This window comes from Heteronotia binoei, chromosome 7 (genome assembly GCF_032191835.1).
Source record: "Heteronotia binoei isolate CCM8104 ecotype False Entrance Well chromosome 7, APGP_CSIRO_Hbin_v1, whole genome shotgun sequence".
Classification (NCBI taxonomy): domain Eukaryota; kingdom Metazoa; phylum Chordata; class Lepidosauria; order Squamata; family Gekkonidae; genus Heteronotia; species Heteronotia binoei.
The window spans coordinates 23389171-23411228 of NC_083229.1; the positions used below are offsets into that span (position 1 = coordinate 23389171).

Consider the following 22058-nt stretch of genomic DNA (forward strand, 5'->3'; position numbering starts at 1 on the left):
CCCCAGATATTCCTTGAATTCGACTTGGCAACCCTACTGGGGATGGGTATGATTTCAAGAATCCGCTGGGGCTAGGACATGAATTTACCAAAGCAGGCTTATGGAAGAGCACAAGAATCTCAAAAGGATGACCATGAGGACCGTCAAAGATTACTGCTTGCATTCTGTGTATACATATTTTATTGAGCTATAAACTGAAGAGGTTAATTCAGCCCAGGCACTCAGCGGAATCATTTCCCAGCTGTGTGCCTTTTGCAGATATATGCTAACATTTATGTGAAACTAAGGTGAATGTGTAGGAAGGCTTGTCTCGGAATAAAATTCCAGTCAGAAGACTGATTTTTTTAAAAAAAAGGACAGCAGGACTTCTTTGTGGGCACACAGATTCCAAAGTCACTTCCAGATTGACTTTCTTCTGCTTCATGTCCATATAACATCTAACAACCGAGAGACAAAAAAGTCCTGATCTCTTAAGGGTGCTTTCATACACACTAAATAACACACTTTCAATCCACTTTGCAACTGGATTTTACTGTGTGAATGGCAAAATCCGCTTGCAAACCATCGCTGAAGTGGATTGAAAATGTGTTATTCATCATGTGTGAAAGTGTTAATCCAGGAGGCTGAATGGGGTTTTTATCTCCCTGTCATGAAACCGCCCATTTACACACACTAGTGGATGGTGGAAAATGCCATCAAGTCGCAATCAACTTATGCTTGACCTTTACAGAGTGCACTGAAACAAGATACCGGTTATAGGAAGAACAAAGTACAAAGAAAGCCTGAGGATTTTCCCCCCTGGAACAATAACTTGCCAGTTTGGTATAATGGTTAAGTGCACAGTCTCTTATCTGGGAGAACCGGGTTTGATTCCTCACTCCTCCACTTGCAGCTGCTGCAATGGCCTTGGGTCAGCCATAGCTCTTGCAGAGCTGTCCTTGAAAGGGCAGCTTCTGGGAGAGCTCTCTCAGACCCACCTACCTCACAGGATGTCTGCTGTGGGGGAGGAAGGTAAAGGAGATTGTAAACCGCTCTGAGATTCAGAATTTCAGAGTGAAGGGTTGAGTATAAATTTAATATCATCATATCATCATTCCTTTGGCACTGTTATTATAGAATTGCCACAAATATTACACACCAACAATCCATACTTTTCTGTTACCCTATCCAGCACAAAGCTTGCAAGACCTTTTCCAGACAGAAATTCCAAAAAATTCTCCTTGAGGTCCACCAATTTGCTTTTGACAAAGAGAGGATGTGCATGAACAGAGTGAGCAAATTGTCCCTCAGCACCTTGGTGAGATCCAGGTGGGCAGCATGCACATGAAAGCTTACATTCTGAATAAAACTTTGTTGGTCTTAAAGGTGCTACTGGACTCCAATTATGTTCACCTTGGTGAGAGTTCAGTATCCATCATTGCAAAGTAATAAAGCTCCCATTCTCCACTTTACTGTGGTATGAAGTTTGCAGCATGAGGAGAAAAATTGCAATTATTTCGCAGCCTCAGTGGGCCTCAGTCATGGCCGGTGTGTGGGAGTAGGCCAAGTTGGTGGCTGCCTAGGGTGCCACCTGGCCTAGGGGGTGCTGCCAGGCACCCCATCTCCCCACACACAGTGTGTGTGCTTCTTGGAGCCTGCCTTCTCCAATAGAAAGCAGGCTCCATGGAGCGCAGATGCTGCCCAGCCTGTTTTGCATTCCCCAGACCTGTTACAGACCCAGGAAATGCGAAAGTGGACAGCGCCTGCGCAGTGTGCTCCTTGGAGCCCAGCAGGGATAAATTAGCCAATTGTAAAAGCTGAAGAAGAGCCAATTACAGTTTCTAAAAATATGCTCCTGTTGAAGTTGTATGCTGCCACTCATCCTTCCTACTCTACTTTAACAGAGCCATGGGGTGGGAGCCATAGCTCAGTGATAGTGCATCTCTTTCTCATGCACAAGGTCTTGTCACTGGCACCTCTAACTAAAAGGATCAAGTAGAAATGGTCATGTGAAAGTCTTGTCCCTGGCACCTCCAGCTAAAGGGATCAAGTAGTATTCTCACAATTTCTATTGCTTAATCTCACAATTTTTTTTTTTAAAAAAATAAAAATTAAATTAAAAAACTGTAAATTAAAAATGTAAATAGCAGGGCTTTTTTTTTTAGCAGGAACGCACAGGAACAGAGTTCTGGTTGGCTTGGTGTCAGGGGGTGTGGCCTAATATGCAAGTAAGTTCCTGCTGGACTTTTTCTACAAAAAAGTGCCATGTGAAACAATGGTGATGTCAGGGGATGTGGCCTGATATATAAATGAGTTCCTGCTGGGCTTTTTCTACAAAAAAAAGTCCTGGAAAAAAGTATAAAGTTTCTTCATTTCTCCTACAATTCTCGGTTTTTAAATTTCTGGGAGGGGGCACTAATAGCCAGCTCACCTAAGGCACCAAAAACGCTAGCACCGGCCCTGGCCTCAGTACGCTCCCCACCCCATTCACTGCTGACACCAGCACTGAATAGCATAATGGATTTTCAAAACCTGCATGCTGGTAAACAGAAACAGCATTCTGTCTTCCAGCTCTCTCAAGGCCACGTCCAACATTATAAAGCTGCCCCAGCACCTTTGTGTTCCACCGGCCACATTGAGTGGCGTGTGTATAGACGGCAACAGGCCACAGCCTCCTGAAGCGTTTCTACACAGCAAAGTGGAGCAGTGAAACTACCGCTGGTATGCATGCCTATGGTTTGAGAAAAAAGACACTACAGAGCTATTCCAAATCATCAAATTCTTGAATTATACAGACTGAGAATCAGAGCTGAATAAAAGGCTTACTGCAGTATATGTAAATGGTTGTTTCCTAACTGTGTTCAAGTAAGTGCCTGACAGAAACCTGTTTGAACAAGAAATTTCAGAGAGCAAACACCTACCTGTTTTTTCTTATTCTTTTTTTCCACTCCCAAAGGTTCAGTTCAGTCATTACAAGCGCTAGTCGCTTAAAACTGCTCAGTATTAATTCACAGCTGTGGTTCCCAGAACTGATAATATAACACCAGAAATCTACGTTCAAAAACAAAAATGCCACGGCAACATCTAAACTTGGGACATCCAGTCTCCCCACCAACTGGAACAAGCAGAGATGTAGTACACATTATCAGGCCAAATGCAACAGACAGCACCCTGTAAAAGAAGCCATCTGGCTGTGGCCTATGTTCTTCCAAGAGCTTCTTTCCTTTCTAGGAAAAAAAATAAATACTGTGATGTATAAATAAACTTTGTCTAGATACTGCGAGAACAACTCAGAGAACGCATAAAGCTTGCTGTTTGCTTGCTGGTTTTCCTGAAAGTGTATGACTGACAGAAATCCAGCAGGTGTAGCCTTTCCCTTCTCTGCATCTCTCTAATAGCAGAGCAAGGTTGGCATAGCGGTTAAGTCCATGGACTCTTATCTGGGAGGACCGGGTTTGATTCCCTACTCTTTCACTTGCAGCTGCCTTGGGTCAGCCATAGCTTTCACAGAGCTGTCCTTGAAAGGGCAGCTTCTGGGAGAGCTTTCTCAGCCCCACCTACCTCACAGGGTGTCTGTTGTTTTTTTGCTGCAACCATCACCTACAACTCTGGAGTTAACTAAAGTGATATATTTTATATATGATATCCAAGTAGGGTTGCCAGGTCTCACTCAGGAAATATCTGGAGAGTTTGGGGGTGGAGCCAGGAGCAAGGTTGTGATAAGCAAGACTGAACTCTGAAGGGAGTTGTGGCCATCACATTTGAAGGGACTGTTTCATGTGCTTTGTTGTATGTCAAGTTTGTTCTAAATTTTTCACCCTGAACTTGATTAGTATTTAAATATGTGTTGGTATCACTTTAAATATATTCTATAATTTTTGTATAAATTGTTTCTAATAATTTCGTTACTTAGTCACGGTATTTGCCTGTTTCCCAGCTGGGGACTGGCAACCCTGTAATCCAATACAACTTCACATTTACACACCTAAACAAATTTATGTACTATACAGGTTCCTGGGCCCTTTCCTAGATGGCTCAAGCCAGCCCAATCTTATCAGATCTTGGAAGCTAAGTAGGGTCGGTCTTGATTAGTACTCGGATGGAAGACTGCAAAGAAAGTCCGGGGTTACTACAGGAAACCATCTCTGTTTGTCTCTTGCCTTGAAAACCTGATTGGACTTGATGTCACTTTTCTCTACCACAACCACTGCAAGATTTTAATTTTTTAAATTTAATTTTTAGATTTAGATCCTGCCCTTTCCCGCATGCGGGATCCCAGAGATGAGAGCGGGAGTGGAACTTGGGGACGGGCGAGATGGGGGAGGGTCAGGATCTCAATAATGCCATAGCACTGACCTAGCAAAGCAGCCATTTTGTCCAGGGGAGCTGAACTCTGTAGTCCAGTTGTAATTCTGGAAGATCTCCAGGGCACACCTGGAGACTGGCAACCCTAATACCATTACATGTGATAAGGAGCTGGAATTGTCTATGGCACCCTGGCATGTATAGTGAAAAGAAGCACAAATACTGCAATCCTACATGTATTCATTGGTAAGGACATAAGCACCTTTATTTGGGAGTAAGCTCCATTGTGCACACAAGAGTGAGCCATGTATTTAAAACCACAGCCAGAATCTGGAGTCTCAAATGCCTTACAAGTGCCACTGTGAAATCAGAAGTCAATTTTAGGTAAATGTAGTTAGGACTGGGATGTATTCAGATCATTGAGATCTAGGTTAGTAAGGAGTGTTATGGGAGACTGGTAATTAAGTCTGAAGAATTTCCTAACAACTTGATGACTCATACTTGCCAAGTGTCTGAGAAAACTACATGTGTAAATCCAGTCCTGCTGCACCTCTTTTTCTGATGTCAGATCTGTATAAAACAGGTTAGTCTCTGCTGCTTAATGCACACTGAGAGACATGGGTAATTATTGTAGGGATTCCAGGTGGTGGGACCTGCGGATCTCCCAGAAGCTCATCTCCAGACCAAAGAGGTCAGTTTCCCTAAAGCAAATGGATGCTTTGGAGGGTGGACTCTATGGCATTATACCACACAGAGGTCCCTGTTCTCCTCAGCCCCCATCTCGAAACCTCCAGGAGTTTCCCAATCTGGAGCTGGCAACCCTACATCCCCACCAGTGTTCCCTCTAAGTTGAATTAGTGTGAGCTAGCTCATGGTTTTTTAGCCTCTGGCTCACACATTTTTGTTTTTGCTCAGGAAAAATGGCCCCAGAGTAGCTCACAACTCTAATGCCAGTAGCTCATGAACTAAAAGTTTTGCTCACAAGTCCCCGCAGCTTAGAAGAAACCTGGCAACTATACTTCCAAGCCAGGGGAATTCTTTTTTTTTTTAAATAAATGTTGTCAGCTCATTTTTACCAAATCTTTGAAAAATAATGAACACAATGCCCACCAAATTCTGAGAATGTGGCCGTGTGAAGAATCTGGTGATTCTTCTTGCTTTCAGCAATCTTTGCTAGGTGGCCAGCTGCCCTATACCTCTCAGTTGCTTGGATCCTGTACTTCTATCTGCTGTTTCATCTGCTCCTTTCCTTATTGCTTTCTCTTGCTTCTCCAGGCTCCTAACTCTTCTAGGACCTAAACTTTCTTCCCCTTGACAGTCAATCCCTATTTTTGCCTGCTCTCATTTTCTAACTGCGTGCTTCCTTCATCTTTCTGAATTCTGGCTGAACCATGTGCCATATCTGTATAAAAATTACAACCCTCTAGCCTCTTCAAATGTTGTTAAGGTCCTTATGGTTTTAAAGATAACACTTATCAGGCAGGCGGAACAGTAACAGATAGCAGGCAAAATAGCCTCAAGGAGATATCACATCCATAAGGCCCGCCAGGCTGCATTCTCAGATAGCCCAAGTGAGAGGCAACTGTCATGATTCTCTGCTGAAGCAATTCCTCTGGGAATTTGAGTGAATCAGTCAGAGCTTAATCAGAGGTAGAGCCTCTAGGCTAGCAAAAAAGGGCAAAAAATGATAATTCAGTGTTTTGAGTTGATGAGACAGGAAGGATTGTGTTTAGCAAGACTGGTGTCCTTGAAGTAAAATGCATTGCTATGTACTTATAGGTCTTTCGGATTAGACCATCTTTTTAAACAAAATAATATATTTTTGTCACATCCAGGGGTTCTGCCCAATATATTCAGATGGTAGGCATGCTGGTCTATAGCAGAAGAGATCAAGATTTTCTTTTGTCTGATGAAGTCTGCTTAGAGCGCACGAAAGCTTACATTCTGAATAAAACTTAGTTTGTCTTAAAGGTGCACTTGAATACTGCTTTGGCGTATAGTAAGTTCTTCAAAACCAAAACTCCCTTCATCAGATACCTGATATCTGACAAAGGGCACCTTGACTCTTGAAAGCTTATACTCCCCAAATGTTGTTGGTCTGTATGGTGCTACTGGACCCAAATCTAGCCCCAAATATGCCAGTCCTTACCTCTGAATTCATAAACAATTTGCATGGTTGGTGGAGGTAAGGAAACACACTCTGCGCCTGCTCAGAGAAACCTCACCTTTTTGCCAAGACTTCACAAATTTAGGGCTGGATTTCGCCTTCATTAGTAAGTCATTCTAGCAGCCCTTAGTTTTGTTTTCAAGGAAGCCATGGTAACGTTTATCACCACCAAGAAAGCGCCCTTCAGGCAGCAACATCCTCCCTAAATGTCCCTCAGGAGCCAGTTGGGCACCACGAGATTCCTGCCGGTTCCTTTCCCCTGATTGGTTGGCTCGCCTTCTTCAGATCTGTCAGAACCCGCCAGGTGCCCCTTAACCGTTATTCTCCCCCCTCCCCGCCAAGAGCTGGGGGAGGGGAGCACGCGCCCAAGAGTTGGGCGTGGCCTACCGCCTGTCACTCACCATCGACGTCCGAAGGAGCGAGGCGGGAAGGGGGGGCGTGTACGTCGGCAATGGATTCCGATAGGTGGAAAGGAGAGCGAGGAGGCGGGGCCTCCTTGACCGGCGCGCCTGCGCAATGTGGCTTGGTTCGGGGCAAGAGGCGCTGCCGCGGTGCCGCGTTGCTGGAGTGAGGCGAGCGATGGGAGCCGGTCCGTGAGCCCGCCCAGCCCTCGCCTGAGGAGGAGGATGCCGCCGCTGCTTGGAGCCTCCTTGAGGCGGCGCGGGGAGCTGCTCTGACTGGCTGCCGCAGCAGGAGAAGCGAAATCAGGGAGCGGCCGCTGAGGGAGAGGAGGAGGAGAAGAAGAAAGGAGCCCATGAGCAGCAGCAGCGCCTCCTCCTCCTCCTCCTCGCCGGGCCGCCGCCGCCCTTTGTCTTCCCGGCGCTGAGGGGCGGCATGTCGACGTGGCTCAGCTGCCGCCTGCCGCTCCTCTCGGGGCCGGCGGGCTCGGCGGCTTGGGCTGCCCGCCTGGGACTCCAGCAGAAGCCGAGCCCGCGGCGGCCCCTCAGCAGCACCGCCGGCTGTTGTTGCCTCCGACGGCAACGACGACGCTGCTGCCTGGTCCGACCCGGCGGGAGCCCGGAGGACAGACTGTGGGTTTTCTCCCGGGCGCTTGGCACCCACCCCAAGAAGGAGCCCATGGAGGCGCTCAACACGGCGCAGGGAGCGCGCGACTTCATCTACAGCCTCCACTCCACCGAGCGGAGCTGCCTGCTGAGGGAGCTGCACCGGTTCGAGTCCATCGCCATCGCCCAAGGTAAGGGGAGAGAAAGACATTTGGGGACTCGGCGGGGGGCGGATCCGCATCTTCTCTCCCCCCCCCCCACCTTCCCCGGACCTTTGGAGCCTTCCTTTTCCCCTCCTGCAAGCTGGACTCAAGAGCATTCTTTCTTGCAGGCTAATGGAGTGATACATAAAATAAACATTGAAGTTCAGCGAGGTCGTCGTCTTGAATCTTCGATGTAACAAAAACAAAACAAAAAACTTAGCGAGAGTTTAGCAAAGGTTTAAGCAGTGCGGTGGCACGATATTGGGAAGGGATGGTGGCTTAGTGGTGGAGCGTCTGCTTGGTAAGTAGAAGGTCCCAGGTTCAGCCCCCAGCATCCCCAACTAAAAAGGCTCCAGGCAAATAGGCGTGAAAATCCTCAGTTTGAGATCCTAGGGAGTAGACAAGACTGACTTTGATGGACCTAGGGTCTGATCTGCATAAGGCAGCTTCATATGTTCATATGATATTCAAGTCTGGGATGCACAGAAGGTTTAGCTTTTGTGATGCTGCTCGGTTCCTTTTTTTGTCCTGCTGCTATGTGGCCACTCACCATCTTGGATTAGCACAGGAGTCCAGGAGCACCTTAAAGACTAACAAAATGTGTGGCAGAGCAGGAGTTTTCTTGAGTCCCTGCTCGCTTCTGACTCACAAAAGCGCCTACCCAGCCACAAATTTTTAGTCTTTAAGGTGCTACTGGACTCTTGCTCTTTTCTACTGCTACAGGCAGATTAACACAGCTACCCATCTTGTTCTGGAATTAGCACAATACAGGTACCTGATTTCTTTCCCCACCTGGGATAGGTTTAAATCTTTTTTTTTTTTTTGAAGGGGAGGACTTTTTCCATTGTGATATTGTGGAGGGGGAGGACATTGTAAAAAGAATAACCCAGATTAATTCTCCTTTTCTCTGTGGCAATGGCTTTTAAGGACTAAATTACAAGTATAGATTCCCAGTCACGGGACTCCAGGGTCACGTGTTGTTTAGTCATCAGAGCAGAAGAAAGAGCAACTTTCTTTGGCTATGAGAAGCGTCAGTTCAATCAGGCTTGATGGGGCTAAACTTCAAGCTAAGTGCACTTTAGTTCGTGGCTGCCGTTTGGCTTTCACTTAAGTTGGCACGCAGTCCTGGAATTCTTTTCTTTGTTTTCTGTCAGTGCCAGGATGCAGCCCTTGGAGTATACTGAGTGATCATGTCTCTCAATTCCTGTAATATGACTTTGAGTAACTGTTACCAACCTCTGTAGCTTTAGGGATACAGAGGATAAGTCTGTCAAATTGTCTTGAGCCTGGTGTGTTTTGCTTTGTACAATAAAGAACTGCTAGGGTGTTGGAATGCAAGATACTCTATTGTTTTGTGTCATGGCTTATGTGACCTGTAACCTTGAATAAATAACAAAAGCAGCATTGCTGGATTAAACTAAACTGTTTAGGCCAGCATACTGTTATCCTTAGTGGCAAACCATTACCCAAGAGGGCTAACAAACAAGCCATAGAGGTAAAGGCTGCCTTCTGGTTGATGGACTTGGTGTTTGCTGCTTCTGTATATGGAGGTTCCATTTACTCCTCCTGGCTAAAAGCCATGCATGAGGGTTATATGAAGTAATAAGCCAGTTTTGTGGATATAGAGAAGTTTTTTCTTTCATTCATGGTCCTGTGCAAAGTGTGTGGAGAACAGTGTTTCATGCGAAAAGGTATGATGTCCATATAGGTGTCTCAAGACCTAGGTAAATCATAATCTTGGGTTTATATTATCCATCGGAAATCCTTTAGGTGTGGGTTCCTAGTCCACGGTAACGGGGTGTGTGGAGATGCACCAGCTTCAGTCCTCAGCTTCTCTACTTAAAAGGGTTGGGTATTAGGTGGCACGAACCATTCTTGCCTGAGGCCCTAGAGAGCTGCTCCACTACCAGTCAGAGGAAACAATAATGACCTTGACAGACCAACTGTCTGACTGTGAAGACAGTATTGTAATGCTGCCTTGTGTAGGAATGCTTTTAGCTTGCTACTGCAGTGTTGCTTTAGCAGCATTTAGTAAGTTGTAGTAAGTGTTCATTCCTACACAGGACTCTACATTATTGAGACATGATCTGTCGCATATATTTTTATCCCACCCTTCCTCCAGAGAATTTAGGGCAGTTTACATGAGTTCTCTGTTTTATTCTTACAACAGATCTGTGCATTAAATAGGCTGATAATGAGCAAATGGCCCAAGGTCAGTTTCATGACCAAGTGGGGATTGAATTCAGATTTCCCAGGGTGTAGTCCAACAGTTAAACTCTATAATACATGCTAGATTAATCTAAATAGATTAGTTTAATCCAGCAGTGCTGCTTTTATGTTATGTTATTACACTTTATAATATACCAGTACTTGCCCTGTTGCATTCACATACTTATATAAATAGATCCTCAAACATTTTTTTAAAAAAAGAAATTAGCTAACTCAGCTGATTCCCTTTGACTTTCCTCCATGCATTCTTTCTCATTCGTACTATCTGATTAAAATATCTCTAGTCTGTGGTTATTCAGTTTATGATAATATCAGACTTGAATTTTAGTAGGATAGTTTGATTTCTTCCCCTACCACTTGGTAAGGTGTCTTCACAGCATATTTTAGACCATTTTAAAGCAAGTTCCATTGTACCTTTTAGACTAATAGCATTTTTTAAAACTTACGTGCTTCATCAGATGCTAAATATGTGAGGTGTTTGCTAGGGCATTTAGGGGAATCTTTATGTATGAGTATGTAAAGGGTCATTCATCAATAACAATTATACATGGGGAAATTAAAGGTGCAAAAAAATACCTTTTGCAAGTGTGAAAAGAAACCAGGCTTTACTTGACAGATTTCTGAATAATTTCTTTTACTGCTCTTCATTCCACATAACCACACAAATAAAATTGCTTGAGAATAACTACTGGAAGGTTCCTTAGGGATTAAGTTATAATTTCTGCTATGTTTAAGCCATGTTTTTGCAAATGTAGCTGCCAGGATCTTTCTACTAAGAAAGCAAATGGCATGGGGAGGTGGAAAATTGAACCCTTTTCTCTCTTGCAGTTTTCTTATTGGAATAAGCATCCCCAAGTCACTTTTATTCCTCACTGCACAAAAGGGATGTTGCACACCATTCTTCTCCTTGGTCATACAATCCCAGCAGCCAGATTTGCCAAAGAGACAACATTCAGAACTGAAACATGTAGTTGAGCTCTTACTTGGTCCTGGTGGAGTGTCAGTGTCTGTTTCCTTCTATTGGAAGCTTCTGTCAGCCTTCCACATCAGCTCTGCCCTGTCCTCAGCTTGCAAGTTGTTTTTGTTTCTCATGGACATGCATAAGGGTCTCACTGCTGATTTAAACAAAGTGATTGATGCCAGAGTACTTGGCAACTCTGCCTCCCAGTCTTCATGACATCATCGTAGCCCAGCCTAGTAAGGGCTGCCAAGAATCCATTTAGCTTGGTTGGATGTTGTGTGCTTAGTTTCTGCAGACTGAAACAGTTACTGTTTTGGCTAAGTACTTCAAATTTGGTGCTCCATTTGAAATTCCATGATCATGTTTGCGTAGGGGGATCAAAACTGGGGATAATTACTGGCTTGTCATGTGTAAAGCTTTACAACTGTTCCTAGGAGTATTTTTTTTCTCCAATTGACTGAAAAGTAGAGCAACAGTATTGATTTAAAAGATCACTACTGTAAAGATTTCTAATTTAGATTAGCTAAAAATGTACAGCTGCACTCTTGTGATAGTTATATGTGAGGAATCAGATATACCTTTGTGGTTCTGCAAAAACAACATATTAAATGTACCCTGATGGCAGTGACTCAGAGCAAGAATTTTAATTACACAAGTAACAAAGCTGCTGTTAATTTTGAAATGGTGCTTTGTCCTCATTTGGAAGCCATGTTCAAAACTTTGCCAGAATGCCTTATTTCCTTTTAATAATACTTCAGCAGATGTGTGGAAGCTGCAAGGTTAGCCCCTTGCTTACTCATACTTGCAAAAGGCATTTAGTACACACATATGCAGTGCCCCTTAAACTATCTGGCTGAAGTTGCCAGCCATTACTCATAATCCCTCCCACCCCCTGCCTCCCAGCCAAGCTCTTTGGCACATGGCTGAGGATTTGTAGTGAAGCAAGATTAGTTTTTTCACTTCATACCAGCCTTTAGACACTTAAAAGCAGCAAGGAATTCTTGCTAGTTCAATATATTTTCTGAACTTTGCACGTATATGAAAGCTTATACCCAGAATTAAACTTTGTAAGTCTTAAAGGTGCCACTGAACTCAAACTTCGTTCTGTGTGTGCCCAAAGCCTGGTGCAAAGTGAAACTTATTCCTTTTGCCATGCCATGGGAGGTTTCCATCTGTCATGAGGTGAGATTCTCCTCAAAATTTACCATGATGCATAAATAGCTTTTGAGAGTGGTAACACCCTTGTGTTGTACAAAGTGCAACCCCCAGTCTTATTCCTGTTACAGGCCACCTAGCAACTGCATTGGTGGCCCCACATATTTGATAACTTATTGCCTGCATTGCTTAAGATTCCATTTATCATTGAAGAATCCGTTATCAGCATTAAGCAAGTTCTAGGTAGGCAGAAGGTGGCTTTATTTCCAAACAGACTCACAATACAGTAATAACTCAGACTGATGTGCTGTAATCACCTGGAGCTATGTCTTGCATGTGAAGGAACAGGAAGGAGACTGCAGTTAATGCCATACAGGATTGAAATAAGAGTGTTGATCCATCATGTTGCTGAAGGTAGTCAGTATTTTAAAAGTGGCACAACAGACCAATGTTTCCTATGATCTGGCGCTTTCTAAATATGTGCCTAATGTGATATGGCTATCATTTTAGGGATGTAAGAATGAGCACCCTGCTATAAAAATGGTGTTGGGAGTAGTGAGGGGTTGAAGCCCTATCCAGGAGCAAAGGAGAAAAACAAGGTGACAGGGTTGAAATTAATCTTACTACTTGTAGGCAACTATTTTAAAAGCCTAATTTATGAATAGCGTAGAAGGAAACCAAGGAGAGGACTTTTATTGCTTTTTAAATAAAATATCATATCTGATTAACAAAGTATCTGTGGGATGACATGCTAAAAAAAAGTCTCTGGGTACTTCTGTGGAGAACTGGGCAAGCAATACATCACTGTTTTCCTGCACTGTGGATCTAAGTAGGACCTTTCACTGACCCCTAGTGTCAGCTGTTAAGATTATGTAAGAATGACTTTACTCAAGTTTATTGTGAGGACCCATTTTAGGGATGAATAATTTCCTGATTTATCCCTGGTATGTTAATATATTTCTAGTTATTGCCCTTAAAGAAACAAATTGTTATGAAGATGAGCAGAATATTCATGCTTAGTATTAAACTTTTTTTTTCAGCCTCATGAGAAAGCAGATTGATTTGGAAATTAATATACAAATTGCTATATTTGCATTATTTGCATTACTGGCTACCTAGCAACTGCATTGGTGGCTCCATGTATATGGTAACTTATTGCCTGCATTGCTTAAGTTTCCATTTATTTGTTTCATCTCTCCTGTGAATTCAAGGTGGCATAATGCTAACAAATTAAAACACATAATAAAATTGCATCTAAAAATCATTAAAACCAACCAGCAAACGTGTCATTAAAACTTGAGCTAAAATAAATGCAAAAGCATAAAGACAATAATTAAAATATTGGCCATGGAGGCAGGTTCACTCAGAACATAACTTGAAACTAAAAAGTTTTTAAGTACTGGCTGAAGATGACAAGCGGGGGGGTGGGGGGGTGGGGGCAGGTGAATCTTGTTAGGGGGAGAGTTCCAAGGTTTTGAAGGTCCTCCCCAGGTTTCCACCTTTGTAACTCTGAAGGTAGGGCACCCAAAGTAGGAAGATGCCCACAGTGATCAGGTAGGTTAATAAGGAAGTAGGCTATCCTTCAGGTTTGCAGAATCATAACAAAAGTTTTAAAAAGAAGAGTGTTAAAACGCCCCAAGAATGGGGAATGTTGACTGAGACCCTGAAAGATCATTCTGCCTACACCATCTGAAAGCAGATAAAGTGGGGAGGATGGGGAAAACAGGGTTAATAATAATAATAATTTCAGTTTAATAATGTTTCCCATAATATACTGAAAAGTAAGCTAAGGCTGCATTACATACTATGGAGTAAGTGTTATTAAACTCTTCGGGAATTACTTCCATGTAAACCTGTGTAGAATTGTATTGCACTCAGTAGTCTGAAAATTTTTTTTTGTAAACATTGAAAGCCCAGACCTTTAGGTTTTACTTACTTAGCTTAAATTTTTTGTTGTCTGGTAAAATATGCTGGATTGCTTTTTTCTCCATTTGTTAGACATTTATAGATATAAATTAATTGTAAATACTTCATTGTTAAAAGTCAAGGTAGTGTGATTGATTTCTTATGTTTGGAAAACTTCAGCATCCCGTTTTCCCAAGCCACTGGTACCATTTGAGATGCACAAGAAGCAGGTAGCACCACCAGACCCAGCTGGCATTTGGGGTATAGTAAACCTTCTCTTTTGCTTGTTAGTAATCCAGCATGTTCTGCTAACAGAAATGCAAGTGGTCACTTCATTTTCATCAGCATAGAAGCATAATTTGGGGGCATGTTGTTAGATGGTGGTCTTGCCCATGATGGACAAGGCGCTTGTACCTTTAGAGACACATTAAGATAATATGTAGCTGATATTTTTAAGTCTATGTGCATGCTCCTAAGGCTTCGATTCATCAGCCTCTTAAGCAGGATGTAGTTGCATTGTATCTTAAAATAGTTGAATTCCATCTTATTTGGTGACTTAGATACTAATACGGTTTGTGAAGCAGTATACTTATACAGTAATACCTCTTACAAAGCTGTTGAATCAAAACACTCTTTATCTTGGATGTACTTTTAAAAATAACACAGGGAAGGCGTTGGGCTGCAAATCTGCAGCATGATTGGTCCAACCAAAAGTAAATATGGCTGGGCTGGAGATGATGCATCTTCTCTGTGGGTGAAATGGCCACTTCTCAACTACACAGAAAATCTATAACAGGGGTGGCCAAATTTGTTTAATGTAAGAGCCACATAGAATAAACATCAGATGTTTGAGAGCCACAAGACATGAATGCCAGATGTTGGAAGGAAGCAAAGCAAATAGATGGGGGAAGGAGAGAGAGGTGGAAAGACAGCAGCTTTAATTTTAAATGCATTTTTCCAAGCCACTGGCTGGCTTGGCTTGGAGAAGTGATTTAAAGAGACAAATGCCTTCTCCAAGTTGGCCAACAGGGCAGTGGGGGCTTTGAGAGCCACAAGATGAATGTGAAAGAGCCACATGTGGCTCTCGAACCACTGTTTGGCCACCCCTGATGGGGAATAGCAAAACTAGTAATGGGGCCCCAATCAGACTGACTGAGGAGGAGACTGCAGCACTTGTGGGAGGAAGACTCTACAAGGAAGGAGACTTCAAGAAACTTTCTGGAATTATCCAGAACAGGGGCCTGACAGAGGAAATCACTACCTCTTACAGAGCTGCTTCACTTAGCAGTGTGCTTTCGGGGGGTGGAAACTAGTGTTAAAGGAGGTATTGCTGTATTGAAAGCATGACTGTTCTGAGTAAAAGCAATAGGATAGTGGTATACAAGAAATTCTGTTTGTATTACATTTATTTCATTGTTCAATAATTTCATTCTTTTTTGTTGCATATATTAAGTCTTCTGTTTTTATTCATTTTCACTGGATAATGTCATAGACATGGCCAGAACTATTAGGGGGAATGTTGCAGGAGTCAAGCTACAGCTGATAAAATATTGTCAAAAATAAATATTTATAATATGGTATACACAATAGTTAGTACTTGGATGGGAGACCACCAGGGAAGTCTAGGATTGCTGTACAGAGGCAGACAATGGCAAACCAACTATAACATCTGTTGCTTGAAAATTCTATGTGGTCATCACAGAACGACAGCAAAAAAGGGGACAAAATCCTAGATTACATTTAGATTTTCCACCACATGTATGGCACCTATGTGTGCCGAAGTGTATGTAATGTGGCAAAAATGCTAGAAGCTCAAGCAGTGCCAGTGCCAGTTTGGTAAAGTGGTTAGGTGTGTGGACTCTTATCTGGGAGAACCGGGCTTGATTCCCCACTCCTCCACTTACAGCTGCTGGAATGGCCTTGGGTTAGCCATAGTTATCGCAGGAATTGTCCTTGAAAGGGCAGCTGCTGTGAGAGCCCTCTCAGCCCCACCCACCTCACAGGGAGTCTGTTGTGGGGGGAGAATTTACAGGAGATTGTAAACTGCTCTGAGTCTCTGATTCAGAGAGAAGAGCGGGGTATAAATCTGCAGTGCTCTTCTTCTAGTTGGACAGGGCAGTAAAGTGGCTTCTATCACTCATAGTTATCTGAACTGGACTTATATGAAGGGTGAATTTGCTATTTCATTACCTGTCATTGGTGGAAGGAAGTGATTAATGTCTAACTGATGACTTAGATAAATCTTTAGACAAAATCAATGCACTGCCTATTGAGAAATTGTACTGAGGTGTGATTTATATGGCGTGTGCCCAATAACCACAGCATTTTTATTGCTACGAGTTTGTTCATTTAGCCAGCAATGATGTATGAAAGAAGCCTTCCAATCCAGACTTAATTTTAAAAAGACCTCCGGAAAGGACTGTAATTTTAAAAAGACCTCCGGAAAGGGCTACAAGCAGAATGGTAAAGACATGCCTTGTCTTTTTGCTGCCCAGTTAACACATTTTGTTTTCTGAATTCTTATTTTCTTCTTGTCATCTGAATGTTTTAACAGATGTTCAGAGCAAATACACATCAAGCATACTTTTCTTTGAGCTTTAACTCAGAACATATTGATGATTTTTGCAGTACTCTTTCCAATATGTGGGCACTTAACTGTCTAAATAGTGCTGATCTATGCTTAATTTGCTGAATTCCAATAGCATTCTGCCATGCAAGTGTTTACAGCTGCTTGCCAGTTTTCTTGGCTGGTGTAGCCTGTATTTTCTTAGTGGGATTCCTTTATACTGCTTTGTCAAAATTATGTGTATGCTGGTTGGGTGTTAATGAGTTACACTAGCGCTGAGGTTTCTAAAAATAATGTAAGCCTCTAAAAATACAACTGTTGGAATTAGACTAGGATATTTTCAGAATTATGTTAGGTCATTAAACAATTTGAGCAATTTTTTGATCCTGTTCTTTAAATGCAGTTAAGCTAGATTTGTGAAAAAGGGTATCGTATTCTAGAACTGAACTGAAAAGCTGACGCATGAAAGCATGTCCATGGGAGAAGGCAGTTAAAATGTAAAAACTATATTTCTTGTTCCAGATGAGCTTTATCTGTTTTAAGCAGCTGAATTACTATTGTGAACAATTTAACTTTCAGATGCTGAGCCAGCCCCAAGCAAATCCAGTTGTGGTACATGCAGTGAAATATCTTGCATGAACCTAATTATATGTTAAGCAGTGATTGCAGGCAGATTTCACTGCATTTGTAATGACAGTGTAGTTTCTAATGTGTGACTGCAGCATTTATCACTGAATTTGGTGCTTATAATGTTAATGGAGGAGAGTTTTACAGAAAGTGTGGACTGGTAAAAGGACAAACAAGTGGGCTCCAGATAAAATCAAGCCTGAACTAGAAGCTAAAATGAATAAGCTGAAACTGTGGTCACATTATGAGAAGACAGGAGTCACTGGAAAAGACAATAATGCCAGGAAAAGTCGAAGGCAGCAGGAAAAGAGGAAGACCCAAAATGAGATGGATGGACTTAATCAAGGAAGCCATGGCCCTCCGTTTGGAAGACCTGAGAAAGGCTGCAAACAATAGGATATTTGGGAGGTCATAATTTATAGGGTTGCCATAAGTCAGAAGTGACTTGATAGCATTTAACACACAATGTTAATGTTGCATCAAAGTAACCTAGTCTATTCAACAACAGCAGATCTGTATGTACAATTTTGAAACATGTGCCTAAGATACTTCATATCTGAATAATTAAGTATCATTGAGTAAAATGATAGAGTTGCATGTGTGTTTTACCCTTTCCCTGCTGTCATTTTTTTTTTAAATTAAAGAACAGCCTGCAGTTTTATGTGGAATTTTCTAGAAAAATTGATATGCTCCTAACTACCATCTGCTGATGAATTCATTCCCTCAAATGGATCAAGTGTTAGAGTTGCATGCTTCACAGAAGAGGATGTGTTCATATGCAGACTGAGATTCCTTAAACTTTTTAGTTTGTGAGCATTCAGGGACAGTTTTTGACATTTTTTCCCTTGAATATTAAAGCAATTTGCCTTTTGTTGAGCAGGATTTGAATCAGGAAGCTAAGAGTTATTTTGAGTGTCTCTGTTTGCCATAAACACTGGGTTAATAGTTTTCTCTTGATTATGCTGTTTTTCTTCAGACCTCAAAAGGTTGCGGTACAGCTCCTAGACCTATGATGCATTGGTTAGAAACTAAGGCACTTTTTTCTGATCAAGTTTTTATAATTTAAATTTATGACTGTGTTACTGAATGTAAGGATCTGAAATGTATCCTTCTTTGCTGCTGATAAAAATAATTCTGATTTGATCCTGTTGTCCTTGTACAGTTTAGACCGTTAGAGCAATTCCTCAGTGGAACATGCTTTCTCGGGAGGTGGTGGACTCTCCTTCCTTGGAGATTTTTAAACAGAGACTAGATGGCCATCTGACAGTAATGATGATCCTGTGAATGTAGGGGGAGGTGTTTGTGAGTTTCCTGCATTGTGCAGGGGGTTGGACTAGAGGACCTTAGAGGTCCCTTCCAACTCTATGATTCTGTGATTCTATGAACTTAATTTCAAGCTAAATTTATGCAGACTTGGCTTTCTGTACAGTAGCAGAACATAGGATGTTTGAACGGTCCTGGCTGGTACTGTAATAGCAAATCGTCACAGTCAGGGCCAGACCACCCACTAGGCAAATTAGGTGATTGCCTAGGGTGCCGCCAGTCCAGGGGCACAGAATTGGACCATGGTGCTGCTCAGACTGGCAGGGGTTTCTTCCTGATTTTGGAAAAGCAGGGAAAAGATCTTCTCCCTGCTCCTCTCAGAGTCTCTGAGAAGCGCAGGTGGTGGGGCTTTCTTCCTGCTTTTGCACCCTGGCGTGCAAAAACAGGAAAAGAATCTCCTCCCACACCTCAGAGTCTCTGAGAGGCATGGGCTGGTGGGGCAACCCCTTCTCTGGGGTTGGGCCACAGTGGTGGCCCAATCTCTCAGTTCTATTTTATGGGTCCATAGGATAGAATGGACTCCATTCTCTCCTGTGGGCCCATAGGATAGAATTAGTTATTGGGGAGTGGGAGTAGTTAGCTTTGCCTTGGATGCCACAGTCTAGGTCCAGTCCTGGGCATAGTACATGTAATTAATTCATGTATGTTGAATGAAGAGAAACACTGCAGCATATGAGCTGAGTGGTGTCCTAGAGGCTCCTTCATCAAGAAGACTGTAGGGCACATCTCCTGGCTCATTCACTGTAATGGCTTGCTCCAAGGACCTGTCCTGGGAGCTGTTTGTTCAACATTTTATAAATAATTTGGATGAAGGAATAGAGAGAATGCTTATTAAGTTTGAAGATGATACTAAATTGGGAAGGGTAGCAAATACAGTAGAAGATAGAGTCAGGATATAGAATGACAGGCTGGAAAACTGGTCTAAAACCAATAAAGTGATTTTTTACCAGGATAAATGTGAAATTCTACATTTAGGTAGGAAAGATCAACTATCATTATAGGATGGGGGAGACTTGTCTTGGCAGTAGTAGAAGGATCTAGGGGTCTTAGTGGACTATACACTGAACATGAGTGAGCAGTGTGATGTAGTAGCTAAAAAGACAAATGTGACTTTTGGGCTGTATCAGCAGAAGTATAGTGTCCAGATTATGTGAAATGATGGTATCCCTTTATTCTGCTCTGGTTAGACCTCACCTAGAGTATTGTGTCCATTTTGGGGCACCACAATTTAAGCAGGATACAGACAAGCTGAAATGTGTCCAAAGGAGGGTAACGAAGATGGTAAGAGGTCTGGAGACCAAGTCCTATGAGAAAAGACTGAAGGAGCTGGGTTTGTTAGCCTAGAGATGACTGAGAGGTGCTATGTTCACCATCTTCAAGTACTTGAAAGGCTGTCATATAGAGGATGGTGCAGAATTGTTTTGTGTTGCCCCAGAAGGTTGGACCAGAACCATCAGGTTGAAATTAAATCAAGAGTTTTTGGCTAAACATTAGGAAGAACTTCCTGACAGAGTGGTTCCTCATTGGAACAGGCTTCCTCAGGAGGTAGTGAGCTCTCCATCTTTGGAGGTTTTCATACAGAGGCTAGATGACCATCTGACAGCAATGCTGACCTGTGAACTTAGGCAGATCATGAGAAGTAGGGCAGGAAGAGTTGCATCAGTGCTTAGTTCTCATAGCCCTTCCTTACATGCCCAGGGAAATGCTGATTGCCACTTCGGGGTCAGGCAGTAGTTTTTCTCCAGGCCACTTTGGCCAGGGATTCTGGAGGGTTTTTGCCATCTTCTGGGCATGGAATAGGGGTCACTGGGTGCATGTCACTGGGAGCCGCTGCCAGTCTGAGAAGACAATACTGACTTTGATGGACCGAGGGTCTGATTCAGTTTAAGGCAGCTTCATATGTTCATATGTTCATGTGCGTATGGAAGATTTGTGAATTTCCTGCCTTGTGCAGGGGGTCAAACTAGATGACTCTGGAGGTACCTTCCAACTCTGTGATTCTGTAGTTTATGTCAGGGGTGGCCAACGGTAGCTCTCCAGATTTTTTTTGCCTAAAACTCCCCCATCATCCCCAGCTATCAGCCATGCTGGCTGGGGCTGATGGGAGTTGTAAGCAAAAAACATCTGGAGAGCTACCGTTGACCACCGCTGGTTTATGTATTAAAACTTGGCAGGTTAGATGTGCTGGCCACCTCTTAGTTGTTGTAGGAGAGAAGAGCTCATTTGTATGGGTTGATACTGTGTGCTCATCTCCAAATCTAGCCTTGCTGGTGTTGCAGAGGAGGGGGGTGGACTTCTTTGCTCCCCTCTGTCCCTGACCCTGGTGCCTTATGAATGAGATGGGGCGAAGAGGATGCTGCATCTATCACAGTCAAAATTATTGAACAAGAGGGTCCTTTAGGAATGGACAATATTTATGAAAGAAACCCCAGCTCATGGCATATTCAAGATCTTTTTAAATAGTTTATTATGTTTGTCGTTACAGGATTAGACTGGGATCTGGTAGACCCAGATTCACATAACAACTCTACCATTGATCCCACACTGGATCCTACATGGTGCGGAATCATCTAGTCATATTTAGTTGTACTGCTCCTGCCAGTTCAAAATAAAAGGTGTCTTCTGAGAATGGGTGGAACTGCAACTTATAACAGGGGACTGTCACTGTGTGGAAAGCGAGGACATCTTTTATAGAAATTCTTCAGGGTTAACATGGGCTAATAAACTTTTCAGTAAGCTGTGACTTTGTTTGCAAGGTGGGTCCATGAATCAAGCATAGCCTTTCTTCATACAGAGAAGGCTTTAAACTGTATGGTGTTGTATGAAGACCCTATCTTGTGTTCTTTTTTGTATCTTGATCAGTGTATTCCTTAAACATAAAAAGGGGTATGAGAAATCCCAGGCCCAGGGAAAATGTGGACAGTTTCCAGCACAGGTCCCTGCATTCATAGTCAGTATCCAAAGGCACCAGTAGTCTAATACTGAGGAGGAAAAAACAGGTGCTATGCATAGCCAAAACATGAATGTATGTAGGCTGTGTGAGAATGGTAAAGTCATTTGAGACGTTGATATTAGAAGGTAAATAAAAAAGTTGCATGATATTTGAAAAGGTAGAAGCAGAAAAATTAAAATTGGCAAAAGATGTGACAAATAGAAAAATTCAAGCATTTATGCTCCAGTACCAAATATAAACTCAGATTGGGTTCTAAAACTTGCTTAAAGCCTCCTTTGTCTTGGATCATTTTCCAAAATAGCCCCAGCAGTACAGCCGCCTTCCAAATTTCAGAGACTGATTACAGCCCTTCAAGCACAGCCTTTCAAACCGCAGCAGCTGATCTGTCCCCTTTTGATTAGATTACTGGCCACAGAACGAAATGTATATATCCAAATAGAAATCTCTTTGAGTTTTGCCTGTTTAGTCAGTCAGAGAATTAAGACAGCCAAAGATCAGGAACATTAATTTGATAGACATGGGCAATTCTCAAGTCTTGTAAGGAAAATTTTTACTTTGAGCTACTGCATAAATTAGTTTGCTCTGGGACCATTTTTCCTGACTTAAGGCAAAAAAAATGTGTGAGTCAGAGGCTAAAAAACTGAGCTAGCTCACACTAACTCAGCTTAAGGGGAACACTGG

The 22058-nt window shown here is 42.7% G+C and overlaps 1 protein-coding gene across 1 annotated transcript in view; it reads left to right on the plus strand.

The window, feature by feature from the left end:
• Positions 1-7214: 7214 nt before the first annotated feature.
• The window catches only part of TMEM65 (transmembrane protein 65), a 29706-nt gene continuing 14862 nt past the window's right edge, over positions 7215-22058 (plus strand). Inside the window, exon 1 of the mRNA XM_060243245.1 lies at positions 7215-7646. Within this exon, the coding sequence (XP_060099228.1) occupies positions 7286-7646 (361 nt within the window). The 5' untranslated portion in view covers positions 7215-7285. The remainder of the gene's footprint in view (positions 7647-22058) is intronic.